This window comes from Emydura macquarii, unplaced genomic scaffold (genome assembly GCF_026122565.2).
Source record: "Emydura macquarii macquarii isolate MOO-44397 ecotype Brisbane River unplaced genomic scaffold, CSIRO-AGI_Emac_v2 contig_1253, whole genome shotgun sequence".
Taxonomy (NCBI): domain Eukaryota; kingdom Metazoa; phylum Chordata; order Testudines; family Chelidae; genus Emydura; species Emydura macquarii.
Window position 1 is genome coordinate 25,603,764 of NW_027131390.1, and position 21,180 is coordinate 25,624,943.

General features: G+C 36.7%; 1 protein-coding gene across 1 annotated transcript in view; it reads left to right on the plus strand.

The window, feature by feature from the left end:
- Nucleotides 1–21,180, plus strand: part of LOC137153984 (connector enhancer of kinase suppressor of ras 2-like) — a 474,493-nt gene that overhangs the window by 189,943 nt on the left and 263,370 nt on the right. The window contains exons 5-6 of the mRNA XM_067549753.1: nt 1,698–1,739; nt 19,126–19,245. Coding sequence (XP_067405854.1) covers nt 1,698–1,739; nt 19,126–19,245 — 162 coding nt within the window. The remainder of the gene's footprint in view (nt 1–1,697; nt 1,740–19,125; nt 19,246–21,180) is intronic.

Below are 21,180 nucleotides of genomic sequence, written 5' to 3' on the forward strand. Positions count from 1 at the left end.
TGCAGTGACGTGGAGAAATGCTATCACAGGGAGCTTGGGGAGTGATTGCTCTACAGGAGGTCTGATCCCTGACATGTGCACATGCTGCACTTGTCCTTAGGATGGTGATGCCTGCTCCTTTCTGTGGGCCCCATGTCATGAGACTACAATTGTTTCTGATCCTTGCGCAGGACACGGAAGAAGAAGCTCCATGACATCTTCCTATGCAACCACACAAGGGTCAGGAACATTTTGGACCTTTATTTCCTTGTCATGTCTAAGATAATCTATCCTCTTAAATATCTGTCCACTTCCTGTAAGCAACTTCTGTCCATCCAAAAACATAAAATGTACCTATGTCTTTGTGGCCATTTGCAATTATAACACCTCTGCACTGAATAAAGTGAACAGTCCCCTTCTTTCCTGTCCATTTAATATTTAAGAGGAAGTGCCAAGTAGTTTAGTTAGGGTCAACATTTCACTTACCTTAAAATAAGATGGTGGAGAATTCCTGGTTCTATTAGGAAAAAAAATCTATCAACAAGAAATACGAAAATAAATCCCTGTTCTCATTATTTTCTGTGGGAACTTCAATTCCAGTGTGAGCAAGCGCTGCCGGCTTTGTAAACTGTAACATCTCTGACAATCTCTCTGTTAAAATTTAGTTCTTGCTAACAAAAAAATGGAAAAACTCTTGTGTATCCAAAACTGGGGGCAAAATTTTATGGCTTATTTTTTAAAAATTGATCTTAGAAGTAATGTGTTTTTTTATATTTTTATTTATATTCTTTTTTATATTATTACTATAATATCAATGGTATGAATTTCTTTGACATAATTAGGTTATAACGTCTTGGGGGCAGAGATCATCTTTTTGTTCTGTATTTGAACAGCACCTAGCACAATGTGGTTCTAGTCCCTGACAAATCAGTAATGACAAATCAGCTTTGTTTCACAAAAATCTGTAAATATAACTCAAGATGGGATATCTGCCATTTCACATGCAAATGTCTAAAAATATAGCAACTTGCTGTGATATATTGCATTGCGATATATAGAGCTTTTGAGCTCACAGCAGTAAACCCTTGATTGTCAGATATGATACCTGTAATCTGGGACAAGCGCAACTTTTTAAAAAAACATTAAAATTATGTCTATTCCCTGAAACATCTTGTCTTCCCATCATTCAGTCATGCCATCTGGTACATGAGTAATACAAAAAATGTGTACTCAATGGCTGTGGGCCTGGCACTACAGTCTTCGCTCAAAAAAAAAAGATCATATTAAAGTCAACAAGCTTTTTTGCCTGACTGAGAACTTTAGGACTAGGTCACGTGTGTCTAGGTCTAAATGGCCATGTATTCCTATCATTTACATGCTAGTGAGTTTCTGCATACATATCTCTGCTTATATTAATGGTCTGTTTGCCCCGATACAGATGCATAGTTCTCATTACAAAGAACAATAACTATAGTCATATAAATAGAATGGATCCCTAAGGTTAATTAGTAGTTACTGTAGTAAAGTTTCCCAGAGAATACAGAATAACCTTTAGACATTCATATAAAACCTGGAGAGATGACTTTGCAATGTACATGGGAGTGTGAATGTAAAAGACATATTCTAACTGTGTAAAGTGTTAATATTTTATTAATGTGCATAGGTCTAGGATTTTAAATAATTTCACATTTCTTTTTTTTTTCTTCCCTTTACTATAGGATTGCACAGTATATGAAACAGAAAATAAAATTCTTCATGTGGTAAGTAAACCTAATGTTCCTGCTTTTAAATTATATACTATAAACTTAATTGCAAGACTTACAGTACATATTTTTTATCTAGTGTAGGAAAATGAGATTCCTTAGAATTTGGCAGTGGTGATGCAAATGCCAATGGATGACACTAGTCACTGGGAGTTAAGAGTTTTATTCATTATAAGGTTAGAAGGTACCATTGTAATCATCTAGTCTGACCTCCTGTATAACACAGGCCATAGGACTTCCCTGAATTCCTGTTTGAACTAGAACGTATCTTTAAAAAAAAAAAAAAAAAAAAAGGGGGGGGGGGGGACCCCTTGATTTTAAAATTTCCATTGATGGAGAATCCACCACAACCCTTGGTAAATTGTTCCAATGGTTAATTACCTTTCCTGTTAAAAATTTGCACCTTATTTCTAGTCTGAATGTATCTAGCTTCAGCTTCCAGACATTGACTCTTGTTATACTTTTATGTGTTAGACTGAAGAGCCCTCTATTATCATATTTATATTCCCCATATAGATCCTAACAGACTGTGACCATCTTGCCCCTTAATCTTCTCTTTGTTAAACTAGACGGTTTTATCTCCTTGAGACTATCAGTGCAAGGCATATTTTCCAGTACTTTAATTATTCTTGTGGCTCTTCTCTGAACCGTCTTTTTTTGCCTTCCTCTGCAGCATGAGGCCATGGGTCATTTGCATGTTTAAACTAGTGTAAATGGTAGTGTAAATGATTCTCTGTAGCTTGAAGTCTTTAAATCATGATGTGAGCACTTCAGTAACTCAGCCAGGGGTTATGGGTTTATTATAGGGATGGTTGGGCAAGGTTCTGTGGCCTACAACGTGCAAGAGGTCAGACTAGATGATCATGATAGTCCCTTTTGAGTTTAAAGTCTATGAATCTCCAATTTATCAACATCCTTCTTGAACTGTGGATACCAAAATTGTGGACACAGTAGTCCAGTAGCAGTTGCCCCACTGCCAAACACAGAGGTAATATAACTTCCCTACTTCTCCTTGATATTCCCCTATTTAGGCAAAGGATCACATTAATCCTTTTGGCCAAAGTATCACATTGAGAGCTCATGTTCAGCTGATTATCCATTGGAACCTTGAAATCCTTTTCAGAGTCATTGATTCCCAGTATAAAGCTCCCTTCCCATAAATATGGCTGCCATTCGTTGTTCCCAGATGTGACTTTATGTTTGGCAGCTTTAAAATGCATATTTTTTGCTTGTGCCCTGCTTACCAAGCCATACAGATCACTCTCTAACAGTGACCCATCGTCTTCAATATTTACCACTACCCCAATCTTCGTTATCTGCAAACTGTATCAGTAATGATTTAATGTTTTCTTTTAGATAATTGATAAAAATATTACAAGGTAGGGCCAAGAACTGATCCCTGTGGGACTCACTCGAAACATTCGATGATTCCCTATTTTACAGTAGCCACTATTTGATCCATTTAATGTGTCATGTTGATTTTATATCGTTTTATTTTCTTTATCCAAATGTCATGGTACCAGTCAAATGCCTTACAAAAGTCTAAGTGTATTACATCAATGGTTTTACTTTTATCAGTCAAACTTGTAACCTCATCAAAAAAAGGTACCAAGTAACATTGACAAGGTGTGGTTTCCATAAACCTACATTGATTGGCATTAATTATATTATCTTCTCAATAAATAAAAAATTTAAAGTCCTATATGAGCCATCCCCATAGTTTGCCTGGGACTTATATTAGGTTGATGAGCCTATAATTATCCATCTTCTTCCAGTTATCCTTTTTAAATATTAGCACACATTAGTTTTATTCCAGTCCTCTGGAACTTCCCCAGTGTTCCAAGACTTATTAAAAAGCAACACTGATGGTACACAGAACTTTGTGGGCAGTTCTTTTAAAACTCTCAGTTACAAGTTATTCAGACCTGCTGATTTAAAAATGTCTAACTTCAGTAAGTGTTGTGTATCATCCTCTTTATTTACTGTTGAAAAGGAAAGTATTTTATCAACCATATATGATATGAATATATTATCTGACTTTTTCCCAAAACAGAAATATTTATTGAACCTTTACTTTTTCTGCATTATTATTGACAGTTTTACCATTTCATTTAATAATGGACCAATAGCATTTCTATAGGTTCTTAACTCTGCTGGCCATAAGTTTCTTCTTGGATCCTTTTGCTTCCATTGTCAACTTTCTACTATTCCTACCTTCTGATTTATATTCATTACCATCAACTTCTTCTTTCTTCCATCTGTTATACGTTTTTTAAATTTTGTGTTAGCTGCATTCACTTCCCTTCTAAACCAGGTTGTTGGGTTTTTTTAAACCAGTATGGCCTTCTTTCTCAATTGCGGGATTGTGCCTATTTGGGCCATTAGTAAATTTTCTGACACAGTTCCCAATTATCATTCACAGTTTTTGGTTTAAATTCTTTCTCCCAACTGATCTGCTTATAATTGTTTTCAGATTTGTGAATTGGCCCTTTTAAAGCACCAAGTATATGCTTTGGAATTTATTCGGTTTGCACATTACAAGTGTCATCAAGTCACACAATCACTGGTATCTAAGCTACCACTACTTTTTAGTTTTGTAATCACTTCCTTTTTATCTGTCAAGATACGATCTAATATAAAATTCCTCCATAATGGACGCAACACTTTTTTGAATTAGGAAATTGTCATTTAGAAACTTCTGAAACTCCGAGGATGCTTTAGTACTGGCAGCATGAGACTTACAGCATATATCACCCAGAGTGAAGTCTTCTATGGTAATGCAGCTTTTTTCTTACACGTTATAAACAGGTGCATTATGGATAGATTGTCCTATTCTCTAGTGTAATTTGGTGGTCTGCAGCAGACACCAAATAGCACCCCATCTTGTACTGTATCTGTTAAAACATTGATCCATAAGCATTCATCATCATTTGCTTCCAAGTTGTCAGGAACTTGGAAACAGGCTATGCCCTTTTTGACATAGAGTGCTATTCCCCTCCCTTCTTTTGCCCACTCTTTTCACCCTCCCCTTTTGTTGTTAATTTAATGTTTTCCTGTCTAGTCTAGCCAACTTGTCCCCATGAAGATTGGTTTCCCTGCTACTGATAATGAGATGGAAGCCATTCAAACTATACTCTTCCCATAGGAGGTGGACCACTGTTCCACAAAACCAAAATCATCTACCTTATACTGTTTATCTAGCCAGTGGTTCACTTCCAGAATCTTCTGCATTCTGACTTCCTTCACTCCCAGAATAGGAAGGATCTCCAAGAAGATCACTTAGGCATTCTCCTTCAGCATCTTTCCGAGTTCCCTTAAATCATCTATAATCTGTGATGTATCCTGTGAAGCAGCGTCACTAGCACCCATATTCACCATTTCCAGTAGGTTCTTGCCCCTAACTTCAGAATGCTGTCCAATCTTAGTCATGCCTCATATCTTCAGTCCAGGAAGACAACATGTTGCTCCGTTGTCTGCCTGTCTTTTGCAGTGTATTTTTCCCTGTCTTCTTGATGTAGAATCTCCAACCAGTGTTGTCTGTATTCTTGAATAGTTGGATAATCTTTGTGGACATACTTGATTATTCCTATGGGTTAGACTAACCAGTCATCCACAGGTGTGTCCCGCACATTTCTCTGTTCCAGTCAACCAGCTTGATCGATAGAGATCTCTTCTACAGTTTCCACACTGAGGACATGGTAAGGATTGGAAACTTCTGGCTGTTTGGAATTCCTCCTGGTCCTTTTCTCTTAGTTGTCACAACCAGCCCATCATTGTCTGTCTCCAGCCATGCAGAATGGTTTCACTGTTCTCTTTTAAAGGTCTGGAAATAATCAACAGTGCTAACTTGATTGTTTTTAAACCAATCCAGAAAATAAAAATATAATACAATTTATATAACATTTTTGGTAGTAGTAGATGTCAGAACATTGTTATATAACTTAATTACCTCCTCATGCAAATGCATATTTTCATATTAATTTTATACCTTTTTAGTACAAAAGTATACATGGAAACAAATTAAAAATAATTAGGGCTGGATGGATTAGTTAGGAGCAGATAATAATCAGACTGAACCAATTCCTCTTCTTTGACGCAAATCAAATCCAAACATTTAGGTGTTTTGAAAAGTTTGATCCTAGAACTAATCACTATCACTTAATTTGTGGTGTCAAGTCAGTAGAAGTGTCACTTTGCACTGGAAGATAGTGCACTCTGGGGCTTCTAAGCATGGGAGATTTAAACATAGTGGCATGGAAGCACAGCAGAGAATCCTGTCAAATCTGGCACTTTACCAATTGATACCTTGCCTACTTTCACCACGTAGGCCTAATTTTCAACTAGCTTTATCTTTCCAGTTTAGAGTATTGGTCAATCATGTGTAAATATAACATTCTGTCTTCCACCAGTGGTCCGTACCTGATAAATTGGAGTAAGACCAAACAAAAAAGACACATCATATTCCTAGGCAATTGTGCAGTTCTGTGCAAGGGCAGAAGGACTTAGCTTTTGCACTAAAACCTGAAATCTGATTTACCCTTATTTTAATTGGCATATAATCATAGTTTTTATAGTGGGGTGGCAACACCATTATAGTTAACATTAAAAATAATTTGCTGTTTAACAGCTGATTTTTCTGAGTACTCTAAATTCATGTGCTTCCTTATATTGTCTTGAAAATTGCAGTGCCTTCTAGAGTGTCTGGAGTTAGATTGGTGGCTCAGATTTGAGGTTGTTTTATAATGGAGTTCCTGAGACAGAACCGTCCCCCCACCAGAAAAAAAGAATCACATGAGAGAAATGCTAGAATGCAAGTCTGTGGAATACAACACAAACAATGGCATGGTCTCTTAGGATCTGTCTACATTGCAATGTAACCCCAGGGTTAGTAGAATCTGAGTTTGCAGATCCTGCTTTTGTTAACCTTTGGCATGAGTATCTACACTCATTTGTAAACCCAGGTTAGAAATTGTTGATCCCTGAGTCCCAACCTGAGGCTCGAGCATCTACACTGTATTATATGGGCCTGAGTCCAACCACCCATTTCCCAGACTTCCTAGCACCCTCCTAAAACATAATTGTTCTAGCCTTTTGTTCGTGGTGCAGTTTGGGAAAACTTGACTGTCCACCAGATTTGACTGTCCAGAGGAAAAAGAAAGTCGATCTGTGGGATACTTTTGGCGGACTCCCAGAGCACGAGTCCAGTGTGTTGGTAGTGAAGGTATATTAGACTTGACAGAAGCCTGCTGTGGATTTTAAGAGTCTGTTCTGATAACATTTAATAGTGTAAGCATAAGTAGAACTGTGTATATGTAAGTAATTGCAGAATAATCATGTTTAGTGTTGCTCATGTGTAAGGAATTCCTGAGTAATCGTCTTTGTGAGAACAAGAAAAGATAAAGTAGCTAAAAAGCAAGAAAAGACTGGTTTGACCTAATACTAAACCTGTACTGACAGGGGAGGAGAGTTTACATGTAAATAAGAGACTAATACATATGTATAAGAAAAGATAACAAAAAGTTATGAAGAAAATTTGTGTAACAAAGTGAGGTTGAAGCTGTATTGTCCAGTGCTGAAGATGAATGTGGTAAGATAGTCCTCATAGCTTCCCACTTGTGAGTAATTGATGACTACACAGTGTTTTTCTTTAATAAATATTTATTAGACCCATCTGCTGAGGAAGTGAACTTCAATCCAACATTCTGGCAAGCTAGGCAGTTTGCAGATTACATTGACAGCCAATGTCCCAGGGACTGCTACCTAGGAGTACTGAAGGGCTCAAGGCATTTTTAAGGGACAGTGGAGTAGCTCGGAAGATATGTAGACGTGTGGGTCCCCTTAAGGTGGTGGATATCCATCCTAGCAAGCCAGAATCCACTTGAAGTGGTGGCTAAACTGCTGGATAGCAACTTTTTTGGTAACAAAAAGGTTGCTAAGAAAAGGGCAAAAGCTGCGGTTATTCAGGATTTGATAGTAGCAACAAAATGAAGCACTGAAACTAGAATGCAAAAAATATAAAACTGAATCAAAGATGTGCAGGAGGGTGCGATACAAGAACTGAGATACAAGGTCACTGAGCTTATGGGCACAATGTGTAACATGTTCTGAGGTATTGATTGAGAAAGCTTAGGAATGAGAGTCTCCTAAGGAGCAGAATGGTGTTGTACAAGCACAGCTAGGAGAAGTGCAACTGGAGAATACAGAACTGACAAGTACTTTTAATCAGACAGTGAAACTTTTGGAAAGAGAAAGCATTAATGTGGACAGTGTTTTATTGTCTGAGGAGGCTCCATCTCCTTATAATTCATTCATTCTTGAGCAATCTGGACTCTAAAGCTGCCCCTATGGAGCTTATAACCACACTCCAAAACAACCAGGGTGATACATACACAAAGGTGAATGTTAAAAACCTTTCACCAGAGGAGATATCAGCCATAATGGAGTTGGTTCTGGTGTTTGGCTGCATATTCCACAGGGCTATGGATGTCAGGGACAGTGGCAGTTCTTGTGTTCAGAGATTATCTGAGTTTTATTTGGGTCTGATGCAGCAGTCACCAATGTCAATACTGTAAAGCAAAAACATAAGGAGTCCCCTCTGGAATATAGAGTGACCTTTTTTTTTTTTTGGGCTTATTCTCTCATCATGAACAATCCAGCCCGTGATGATCCAGGCTATTCACAGCTACTTTCAGAGGTGAGAGAGGCAGTTAGAATGTTGTTTGATAGGGCTCATACTAATGTTCAGACTTTGAAAAGCAGAATGTGCTTTTCACTAAGCCCTGGAGGATAAGAGTAAGGACACAGTGGATGAGGTTAAAGTGCTTAGGGCTGAAAGTGGCCAGGAACCCAGTTTTGAAGGTAGTACAGGAACGCCTGGGTATTGTAGAGAGCAGGACCGAGAGAAAGGAGGCAGACGTGAGCACCCATGGATGCCCTTTTATGAGGTACAGAAGTGTAATGAGAAACTTCTTTCTCTGCTTCTAGGATGCCATCTCCCTATTCCCTAGAAAGCATCATATGGTCTTTTCAGCGTGTGGAAGAGAAAAAATACCCTGATAATATTGTAAATTGAGAGACAGCAAGGCAATAAAGGGAGATGTAGACCTGGAAGCAAAGAATTAAAATAATTCACTGCAGATAATAAAAGTCAAATACATTGCTATCCTGTCATTAGGTCCATACTGTAATGATAACAAAGAAAACGTGAACATGTCTTTGAACCACATTATTACATTTTTGTTTGTTTCTAGAATTGTAATCTCTTTAGTATTCAGTTGTAATAATTTGGCCTTTGAGGAGGATGCATTAAAAGATATCCTGATATGATAATGGCAGGCCCCCCCCCCTTTTTTTTTAACGCTTCACCAGAATAACTTCCACCAATGAAAATTATTATAAAATTGATTATACAGTTATTCTTTTTTAAGCAGCCAATTGAATTCATTTTCTGTATACATTGGCTTTTGCCCATACATCGTGGGGATATAGTAATTTTGGATTTCTCATCTGGACACCCAACAGTAAATTATGAGCCTGCAGATGTCCATCCCCTGCTGATATGTAGCTTCTTGCAAAATTATGTAGTATATAGATATCCAGATATGCTTTGTTCAGGAGGGAAAAGTCCTATGAGATTTAGTATCATGTGATAATTTTTCCACAGGTTTTTCTTAAATAACTTGTAGAACTTTCTATAGCAGAGAGAGAGAATTCTCATTTAAATTCTTTAGGATGGTTTAAAATCTCCTATAGAAAAGATATAGTCTCTGTTAAATTCAATAGGTATTTTTTTAAAAGTTATTTTCTATTAAATTTCTGTAGACCCTATTGTTCTGATCACAGGACTCTTCCATAAGCTATTTTTAATGAAATATGATTTTTTTCTTTAAACAGACTTTCATAGAAAAAAGCAAAGGCATGTGTAAATAGAATAAGTCAAGCAGTATGTCAAGAATGACACAAAATGAAATCAGATTACAATCTTCTTGCTTATAACTTTGTCCAGGAATAGGTCAGGAACATGAAATTATATATAATTCTGACCTTCCATTCTAGATTAATAAATAGTTATACATAAAGTAGAGCTGAAGTGTAAACTTCAGTTTCAGTGAGCACTACCCTGGATGTCAGCATATTGTTAAATGCCCCCCAAAAACCAGTACCTACATTTTTATATGCCTTTTAAATTATAATAGTAAAATTTGCCGTTAGTGAAAGTTTTGCTAAATCGTTCTCTTTTTTTGCCTCTGTAAAGTGTGTTATGATACTCTGCATATATCCGATCTAAAGCTTAGTATGAATTATAGTGTACCAGAGGAAAAACACTAGTCTCACCTCAGTTAAGTTTGAAACTAGCTTTTCATTATAAACCCAATATTAACCCCATATTAACATCACCAGAACTAAACTACTCCACCTGGAAATTAAGGTTTGAGGAGATTTGATTGACTTTTAGTAAAGAGGAGATCGCACTGGGTAATCCACAGTCTGCACTGGGGTGGGAAGGAATCTCTCTCAGGGAGCTAGACCTTCCATCCCCAAGGAAGAGTGCACTGATTCCTCCACCACCCCCTGGGCAGGGCACCCTAACTCACATGGTAGTTGGACAAAGACTATGCTGTAAACTGTGCAGATGGTATGGGGTTGGACAATTGTTAGGTGTGTGTGTTGCATTGCAGGGCACAGAAGAGAAGTGCCTCATGTGGTAAATAGGGCAGGCAGCTATGGGGATGCATCATAGGGATTCTGTGGGTATACGAGAGATCATATCATGGAGGAGGTGGTGCATCATGGTGTAAAGGGGGCTGACAGCATGGGGGTACATGAGGTCATGAGGGAAAGGGAGCAGAGGGGGTTCAAGGAGTACATCACTGAATAAGGCAATTATGCATCTGAGTTGTGTGGGGATAACTGGCATGGGCCATGTGTGACAACTGTGGGGTAAACATGCCTGAGTATTTTTGGCGATGGGTGTGTTGGGGAACATCATGGTATTGAAGGCAGCTGTTGTGTTGCATGAGCCTCCTGATTTGCTGAACCTTGATTATAAAAAGAATGGGGGGGTGTATAAAGGGAATCCTGTTTGCTTATCATAGATAAATCAGATAGTTCACTAATTACAGTATCCAAAATTAATTATTTTAATCTAAGTCAAAGCTGACTTACTTGAAAAGTTAGTGGCTTTTCCAGAGCAAAGACTTGTTTACTTTTTAAGAAAATTATTCTAAAAATATAAGTAACTTAAGTGTCTCAGTGGTCTAATTCTTACCAAACTCCCTGTGAAGTAGATATATGTGGAAGTATTGCCAATTGCAGTTATTCTAATCCTTAGTGATCACAAACATTTTCTGTTTCACCTTTGTTAGCCTACATTCCCTCTCTCTTTTTTGGAGTAAAACAGAAGAAATTAATTACAGAATCTATTTTTAGTCAGTTCACGGAAGTAGAGATAATGGGCCAGATCTTTAGCTCATGTAGGTAAATTCAGCTTTGTTTCAAGTCATTCAGAGATTCCTTGCTTTTTAAGTTAATGCAATTCTGGATTCACAAAAGGAATTGTTACTTAAAATTCTATGCTAATTTCAAATCACTATTTAAATGAAGCTTTTAACAGCACTTAACAAAGCATAGATGTTCATAATTAATTTAGCATTTTCACAATCACAACTTAATTAGCATAACACATATAGGCTTCATAGAATTCAATTTAAAAAAAAATAATTTCTATTGATAATATTTATATTTATTTGTAAGCATTTTAAAAAAATTGTTACAATTGTGCAGTTATGTATTTTAAGCTTTTTTATCATCAATTTAAATTTTAACAGTTGTGGGAAATTATGGGGGAGGTTAAACAATAATTATTTAATGACAGACATTGAGATTCAAAAAATTAAAGCTTTGTAATCATTAAAATACAAACTATCAATATCACATCAAAATATACAAAATAAATATCCTTAAATCAAGCACACACCAGTTCTCAAGCAGCATTGGTCTTCCTTTGCCTATCTGTACATTTCAGTTATCAGTGGAAATACTAGTCATATGGCATTATGTCTCTAAAGGTGAATTTCTAAGTAATAGATTTCTTTCAGTTAATTTATTGGTCTGGAATTTTTCAGTATTTATTTAAGTCCATAAATATCTGAACCTTATAAGATGTTGTTTTTGTAGAATATGCATATAATCATTTAAAGGAAGACTGGTTTTGATGTTTGTTAAAAATAGCGTCTGAAACTTACTTTCTTTTGTGGTCTGTCAGAACTGTGACAGCTGCTCTAATTCCACAATTTAAATTTGAATTTAAAATAATTTTTACCAACGCTTTATCATAAAATAGTAATTCATCACATACAACAGGTACATCAGATTCTTTGTTTGTTTAATTATGATAGAACAAAAATAAGATGAAATATATAACCGAAAGTGTCATTCACTACTATTGAAGTACATTTCAAACAACATTTTAATTCAGTAGTGAGTTGTATTAAGTTATAACTGCAATCTCAGGTTTTAATCTTATGGACAATATGATTTAAATTAGCCCGCAATGAAGAAGTTTTTTTATTTCATATGCATTAGTTAGTATCATTAACACAAATATTAATAACATTTATAAGGTACATTCTTTTTGTAGATTTAGCTACAAATTCTGCAATGAGCTGTGTAGTTGTACCACTGCCTTCTACTGGATGCCTCATAGCACCTATACTGCTAACACTAAGGGGAGATTCTCCTGTAACTCATGTAGTAAGGACATGCCTTTCATGTGCAGGGGATCCAAGTTCTATTCTGCTCTCTGAGAGAAGTTCTAAGTGACCATAATGTGCAACACAGTTACAACCATGCAGATCTTCAGTGTCCACATATTTGTTACTTTATAAATAGTTTTTTCTATGAATCAGTCTGGTTGGCTGCAGAAATCACCACCTTTGTAGCTCTTTTGTCTAGGCAGTGCATGAAAGAAAACTGTTTGGGAAGTCATTCATAGTATTTACATTTTGTTCAACAGAAACACAGTGTAAAATCCTTGCATGAGAGATAAATTCAAGGTATAGAGTTAGACTGTTTCGGCTCATTTATATTTTCATTCTAGATATGTGTGTTTTTACACTACAAGCTTTGTTAAATAGATCTGCATCACAAAAAGAGAGACTTGTTTAGATATTTTAATTAAGCAGCTACTAGTAGTATTTAGTCTTGAGTACTTTGTGCAAATTTCAGGTTAATAAATGGTAACTAATTTTAAGGTGAATGAGGAGAACCTTTTGTATTCCCATTAATTTCAGTATTAAAAATAAATTACAGCATGAGTGAAATCTTGTCCCTTTGAAGTAAATGACAGTTCTTTTGTCACTGGCTTCAACCTATCCAGGATTTCACCCCATGTGCACAGATAAAACTTGGAAAGACTATTTTCTATTTATTACTGTAAGTACATGGTTTAAATGTTAAAGTCCTGTGGTGATAGAATTTACCTGTACAAAACCCCTTGTCCACTTGTTAATTTTTTCTCTCACTCTGCCCTTCCATTTCAAAATTTGTTTAAATGAGTTCAGTGTGGAACCTTTTTTCTTTTTAGTTGTATATAACTTCTAATCTTATGTTCTGCTTGATATCCTAACTGTTTGCACTTGACGTTTTGGGACTGTAAAGATTGCTTTGTGTTCATTCCACTTCATAAAAAGACCTGCTGGGTGGTTGCACAAAAAATACGTTCTCTCCTGTATGTGGGTTATACTGCCACTTTTAATTTAATGATTGCTGAATATTGCTTTTGCTTTTAAATTGTACATTACTTTTGTTGTTGTTAATGCACTCACTAGAGTAACTAGTAAAAAAGAAACAAAACCAGACAGAAGCATATAATAATGTTTGATGCAAAGATGTGTGCATCATTTGCCTAAGAACTATCAGACAATTCCTAAGTGTAGAGATTCTGCTTTTACTAGAAAGCTAGCTATTAGAAAATTGTAGATTTAAAAATAAAGTTTTGAAGGGGACATTACAAGTGGCTAAAATAGTTCCTTTGAGAAGTTCTTATCTAAGAAGATGGATTATTCATCCAGCTCTACCCTGGGTGCAAAGTATTGAAATATGTACTGAGAAGGTTGAAAACTGATATTTGTAGGAATGAATGAATGATAGATGGGGTTGATTAATCACATTTATAAACAAACCATTTGAAAACTTCAGAGAAGTCCGATCCTCCCTAAATTGTAAAGAATGTTATGATGTGTGATTGTAAATTGAGCAATAGTGAATGTTGATGGGAGGGCAATACAAATTGAGAACCTTAAGTGCATGCATATATATAAATGAAACAGATTCAATAGGTGGGAAAATAAAAGAAAGATACTTGCGTCTATTGTTTTGACGTGTGTTCCTGCAGATCTATTAACTTTTGACACTGCTGTTAAGGAAATTCAGAACACTGCCACAACTGTCAAACTATGCAGAGCCAAGTCAACTGAAATAGTTTCCTATCTCTATTCTGTAATTTTGTAATACACAAGCACTATATGATGTGTTACCCACTACTGAGATTACCAATATGCAGTCTGATATGGAAGCTTACTAACAGATTTTGAAATCTTGCCTGGTTTCTCAGAGTTTCAATGTCAAAGTGCTACAAATCCACAGGAACCCCTTGAGGTACTGCATCAGTTTTCTTAACACAGTGCTAATGACACTATAACCCTTAGTGGTGGGCTTGCTAATACTATGTGTTTTAAAATGAGGAAAGTGTAGTGACATCAAGGTACTTGTCTATAGGAGACTGATCTAAACTACTAGCTTAAAGAATGCTTCTGTTCTGATAAGTGACTCTGTACAAATGGCATTACAGGGTCCCATTTTTATTGATCTCAATCATTTCCATATCATATGTGCTCAGTTTACAAATAAAATATATTTTCCCTGAGTGACAGCCCAGCAAACTCAGTTTGGGATCTGATAATCAATCGGGGCTTTTCTTTTAGCAAACAACCAATAATAAAAGTTCTTCATGCCAAATTATGATTTTGGTGACACCTGTTCATCTCTATGACCATCAGTGGGTTTGCACAGACATAATTGCCTGGAACTTAGTAAACAGTTCTATTGATGTAACGTGAAAAGGAATAGAAACCAGCTCACTCTATACTGGTGTTGGCTCTGCTGGGTTAATGGGACTAAAAACAGTAAAAACTAAAGTCAGTATATTGTATGAGTATGAATAATACACCCAGGGTGAAATCCTGACCCTAGGAAGTCAATGGCCAAGATTTCACTCACAGGGAGTAGGTACGTTGTGTAAGAGAATAACATTGTTACACAGTTACTCTTTAGAGTAAATTCATACAATAATACATGCACAGAAATGATGTACAATAGCAGAGGATTAATGTTTTCTGTAAGAAGAAATTTGCTTTCTTTAATTTAACTAATGCGATAGAGGGGGTGATTGAATCCGAAGTTGATATGGAATTTTGAGGAGATGGGAGAGGGAGGAAATGGAGCTCTTGGGTATCTGTACAAGGCATAGATCCAGATTTCAGAACTATAATACATATTTTATAAAATAAATGTCAAATTCTGAGTCAAGATTCTGTTTTCTGGTGACTGCAAAATTCAGTCATTACCCATGGCATTGACCGGAAGTCTGATAAAACACACTGGTTTCAGCTGAATTTTTTTAAGTTTTCTGGTTCACTTTAAACTGAAACACAAAGCAAAATTTAGGATGGAAACCCACCCTAACCGAAAAAACAGCAATGAAATCAGTCCCCTGAGAACTACATAGCTTTAATCATAAAACCACACATGGGACCTCTGAATTAGGGAAGAGGACTGAGTTAACTGTATTCAGATTATATTTTGTAAAACTCATCTTGTTTACTTAGCTACAGAATTTTAACATGCCCACATGGCTATTTTTGGAGATGTTGCATCTCTTTGCATGACTCAACTTAACAAAAGAAGCCACATGAGTGTGGGATTGTGGGTCTTGGTTTGATTTCATCTTCCTTAAATACTTCGGTCTTGTTCATACAAAGAAAATAGAAGATTGAGAGGAAACCAGGGAGAGGGGAACTTGGAGTCCAAAAGCTCACTTGTAAGTGCTTTAAAATAAAAATGTGCATATGTGAAAAAGGAGGAAAGGGGATAACCTGAAACAGCACTTTAAAGTTGTGTAAGTGCTTTTATTTTTATTTTTGGAAAGCATCCAAGATTGTCAGAGAGGTATATTTATGTAATGTTACTAGAAACAGGAGAGAGAGAAACTTTTAAAATGCTGAGGCTTGATCAATTCTCAGTGGCTGGTTGAGAGTGCAACTCATGCATAATGGAAAAGGAAAAATTACAAAAAAGAAAACTTGGAGCAGCATCTTGGAGACATACGTTCACAAAGTAATGCTGAGGGTCAAGTTTTCCCAGATTTAGGTAACTGCTCAGTGAAAGGCTATTACCTGGACCACAGCCATGGTATCAATTCTTAATACCAGCTCAAGACAGCTACTGATACCATACTAAAAACACCAATACCAAAGCACCCCTTTCTCTCTGCACAGTAACTGCAGATACCCATGATACCAACCTGGAAATGTCTATTAGTTTAAAATAAAAACACTCTATGCATCACATGCTGAACTGTATATCCAGGACTTAAAGCGGTTTTGAGGAAGTGCTTTTCTTGTCAAGATCCAGTGATAGGATTTCAATAAATTGTTTATAAGAAAACTAAGTCTTAGACAGTTTGAGTACTTGTAATTTCCCTCTGCAGCAGTTACTGAACTACTTGAAGTATCCATTGTTTTGGCCAATTTTGTGACATTTTTCAGTCTACCTTTGTGTAGTAGTATTGCTTCATTTGGAGAACTTGTTGTTTGCTTTTAATATAGTATTGTGACTAAAGCACAGGGATCCTAGGTCCTATTGTTAGTGCTGCCTGCCATGGATTTGATGGGTGACTGTGTTCAAGTCACTTTAAATTCTGTTTCTCAGATTACAGTGTCATCTCTAAAATAGGGTCAATACTTTCCATTCTTCCAGTGACTTGTTTGTAGAATGCTTTGAGATTCTTGGCTAGAATGTGCTAAACAAGTACAAAGTATCATTATCAATTATTATTTTTTCATGGTAGTTTGGAAAGGAGATCCGTTAGAAATGACTAAATTTGGAGAAAACTTAAGAAAGCTTTTTCCTTTCTCTACTTGCTTTTAATCTCTCCTTTGATTTTATCCAAAAAATGCTGCAACAGATGCTGGTTCAGTTTGTATTATTGATAGTGCCAGGCAGTGCATTATTTGCGTTTTCATTGTTGTCTCTTGGGAGTTATCACACGACAAATCCCACCCTTTGCATCATTTATTACTGGGCATCTGGCTCTCTGATGTCTGTTGAGCTACGTTAGAGTGGCCAGGTATTTCTTCTTCTTCTATTTATTGCTCTTTAATATTTGTTCCTAGCATCAAAATTCTTCTTTGACTGTGATTAGGTTTCTGAATCTTGGTGAGGACTTGACTGAGATATTATCATCATCTTGCTCACTGAGCACTTTTTTTTCCTAGAGTTTATTCAGTTCTAACATTTACTTAACTAGATTTTTTTGTCATTAAACAGTAGTTAAGAGGAAAACTTACATATGGCTCATACAGTGCAAAGGATTCACTGTGCAATTGCTTTTGATATCTACTCTGTATGTGTGGCATAAAAGTAATTTTAAGGGCTAGTGGGGGTCTCAATTCCAAACCATAATTATACAGCGGTACTGCAACATTGAAAAGTCAGGTAAGAACATAGCCACATGGATAATATGTCCATGCTTACAGATCCCAAGAACGGGATGTGATTTGATGAAATTTTTATTTTGCATGTCAGCCACATAGGAATATGTAAAGCATCTGAACACATTTAAAGCGTAGGCTATATTTCATATACTTGATGGAATAAATAATGCATATATTCCTCTTCAAGGCCCTGATCCAAAGCTGACTGAAATCATTGGAATTTTTTTTTCCAGTGGCCATTTGATAGAGACTCAAATGCATAGTCAATAGGGAGCTGCAAGCATACATGTGATTTTACACATTTTTCAGATGATACAGAGGTGCAAATGCAGCATCCAGTACTCCAGAGCTTTACCTTGGTTTCTAAATGAGTAAATATGACATGATTCCAAACATTGTTTATATATTTAGTCAGTAGTTATCCACTGCAACAACTTTGCTTCTTCTGCTTTTATATATGTATTGTCAAATATGATATTAGAATTCATCATGTATTTGAAAATACATGAAGTACAATTTCCCTTAAGGGATTTCACCACCATTCAGTGTAATTAAAATAAGTGATAATGTAGTCCCTGAAGGAAAACGGAAGCATTCAATAGAATTCCCACCAAAAGAGCATTCTGAAATATATCTATATGGATGGTTGAAAATTAGGTACAAATATTTTTAGGCATACTATGTCTGAAAGAAAAATGTAGAAAACATGGATTTGTCCCCAGATTTTTTCCCTTATTTTGGGGAAATGCCTCTTGTTTTAGGTGGTCTGGGTTCTGTTTCCTGTGGTCTTTTTGTTTGGCCTGGGACAAATTGCTTTCATCCCTCTATCTCACTTCTCCCACCTGTGACATTGGGACACTACTTTCCCATCTCACTGGAGTGTTGTGAGGATTAACACATACTTCAAGTGCTTTGATATCCATGGCAATATATCATTATTATTTAGTTACAGTGATGTGGAAGGTTATTTCCATTAAAATTGATAATGAAGGTACCATGAGACTTAAGTAAGGAATGGAGGACCCATTAATTTTACCCGTCAGTGTAATTTTTAATAAAGAAAAGACCTCACTATGTTTTTTTGTTGTGGAATTACATCTTAAATAAATGCTTGACTTTATAAATTACCGTTATTTGTTGACCAAAAAAAGTAATTACATAAATGTGTAAATTAATTACTATTTGCATAATTTGCCTGACTTCAATCTGTGTTGTTAAACTTGGTTTTACCTGTTGCTGTACATAGTATTATAAGGCATGTTAGTTAGGGATTGCAGCTTGAATGAATAAGGTAATTCAAGTGCACACACTTGATTTAGGTTATTACTTCACAAGAAGGTTCCTTTGGGTTACTGTCCTGTAGATTAATGAACGCTAGTTGTGGCATTGATAAGAATTTTATTTTTCCTGCCCCTCTTGTAGTTGGCCTTGTGATAAATATAGAACTTCAGCTCTGTGTTCTTATAACAGTAAGAAGTAAAAAGTACTGCTGCTCAAATATGAGTAAATAAACACAATGTAAACAATCTCGCACTTGAACTGTGTTTTAGTACCAGCAGTTTATCACTTTAACGTAAGTACTTATGATTATCTTTGTTTACTCTTTCTAGTGTAAAACTCTGTGTGGAATCTGTGACCACATCATCTCTCTCTCATCTGACTCTCTGGTATCTCAGTCAGCACATCTTGAAGTAGTTCACCTTACCAGCGTTATGCCCAGTGAGGGTTTGGTAAGTAACATTATAGCTAAAGCCATTGGAATATTGTTTTTCATAATATTAAGTTAAGACAAAAGGCTTTTATGGCGTTCACTTCAAATTTTAGCAAGACTACTTTATTAGGGAAAACCAAAACCAATTGACCAACCAACCAAAAAACCCCCAAAGATTTGTAGATGCTATTTACAGAACAGACTTTAGGCCATATTCACCCGTGTGTGCAGCTGCATTGCACCATTTTAGACTTACAAATCAGCTGTAAACCCAGTGTATCTGGTCAGTTAAGCCAGGTCTATAGCTAACTTGCATTAACAGAGAAGCACAAAAGCAGCCAGAGTATACTAGTGAATCTGGGCCCATGTCTCTTTATACATATTGCATTCTATTTCTCAGTTATAATCCAGATTTACAAGTTTCACGTCTTGAAATCTTCTTTCAACGTAATTCTTTTTAAAGTAATTTCCTACTCTTTTAAAAAAAGCAAACTGAAAAAAAAATGTTCTCACGTGGAGCCATATTGACTCCTGACAGGTCACCAACAGAGTTGGAGCCTTTAGATCCACAGCATAGACATCTACCACTTGAGATAATGGAGTAACTGTAGTAAACTGTCATCCTCTCTGTGGACCAGCCACTAGAGGGGATGATACACATTTTGCCATTAGTTTCACAGCTACTTGCTAGATAACAGAGGAATTTTGGGACTCAGAAATCACAAGTTCTGTGCCAATTCTGGAGGAGGAGTTTCTAGCCGGTCCAGATGCTTCTGCTCTTGCCCTACATCCTGCCATCCTCTGCCTGCCCTATAGCGTGTCCTCCCAAACCCCATTCCCCAAGTTCCTGTCCCCCCTCTAATCCTATCCCACCTAGCATATCCCTGCCTCTTCCTATGTCCCACAAACCTATAATTATCCCCTGCTGCTTCTCTTTCCTCCCCAGTCTGTCCCTCTCTGCTCATCATCCCCATGCATTCCACCCAAGCTGTTTCCTTCCTTTCACCACTCTGCCTGGGCACCAGCCAGGGAAGCTTTAAGAGCACAGGAGAGAGAGTCTTCCTGCTTTCAGTTCTGGCACCCAGCACCCCAGGGGCTCTTACTGGCTAAGAGGAGCAATTTTAAGAAAAGTCCTGCTTAGACCTTGCAGCCCTAGGCTAGAGCATGCTCAGCATGCACGGAATCTTCACAGAGTCTAGCAGAGTCAAACTCAGCGATATCAACTCTGGCAATATTTGTTTCTTAAAGCTCCTGTTACTGGAATCAAGAAGTTTCATGAGACTCTCAGCTTTCATATTTTTAATAAAGTAAGTTTCTAGGATTGTAGCTATGAAGAAAAGCTTGAAAATATGACCAAATGCATCCTAATGGTTTAGAAACAGAAGGCAAATGAAAAGAACCCAAAATTTATTATTTCGCAAAATATCTCTTTTTGCAGCTAATCTTATTATTTTTGGGAGCCTGACTCATGACTTCTGAAAGCTTGGGGTTGGCAATACTGCAAACCTCTGCTGAGCATGTGTAAAGAGTCATTTTCAGAGGCTTATTATAACTGTGCAAGATCTCAGTGGATTATCACAGATGGCATATATTCGTTATTACAGTCAAGAGATTCATCAGTCAAGACTTATGTTTTATAACATTTTCTTAAGATGTAGCTTGTGTTTCCTGGAACACTTGATCCAAGATTAGATAGTGCTGGCTCCTCCTCTTTTCTCATGTTTCTACAAGTGCCCAGGCTCTGCATAGCAAAGAAGGGCCTGGATACATGTGAAAGCTGCTAGAGAGGAGGAGAAGCTAGCCTAGCTGTCTTCACTGAAGCTCACTGCTCTCTGACAAGAAACACAAGTGGCCTTTGGATTGGAGTTGCTAGTATCCAGCAGGAGTAGAAGGGAAGCCAAGAGCTACTAGTGAGAAAGACATTCCCGGGTGACATGAAAACCAGGTAGCAGGA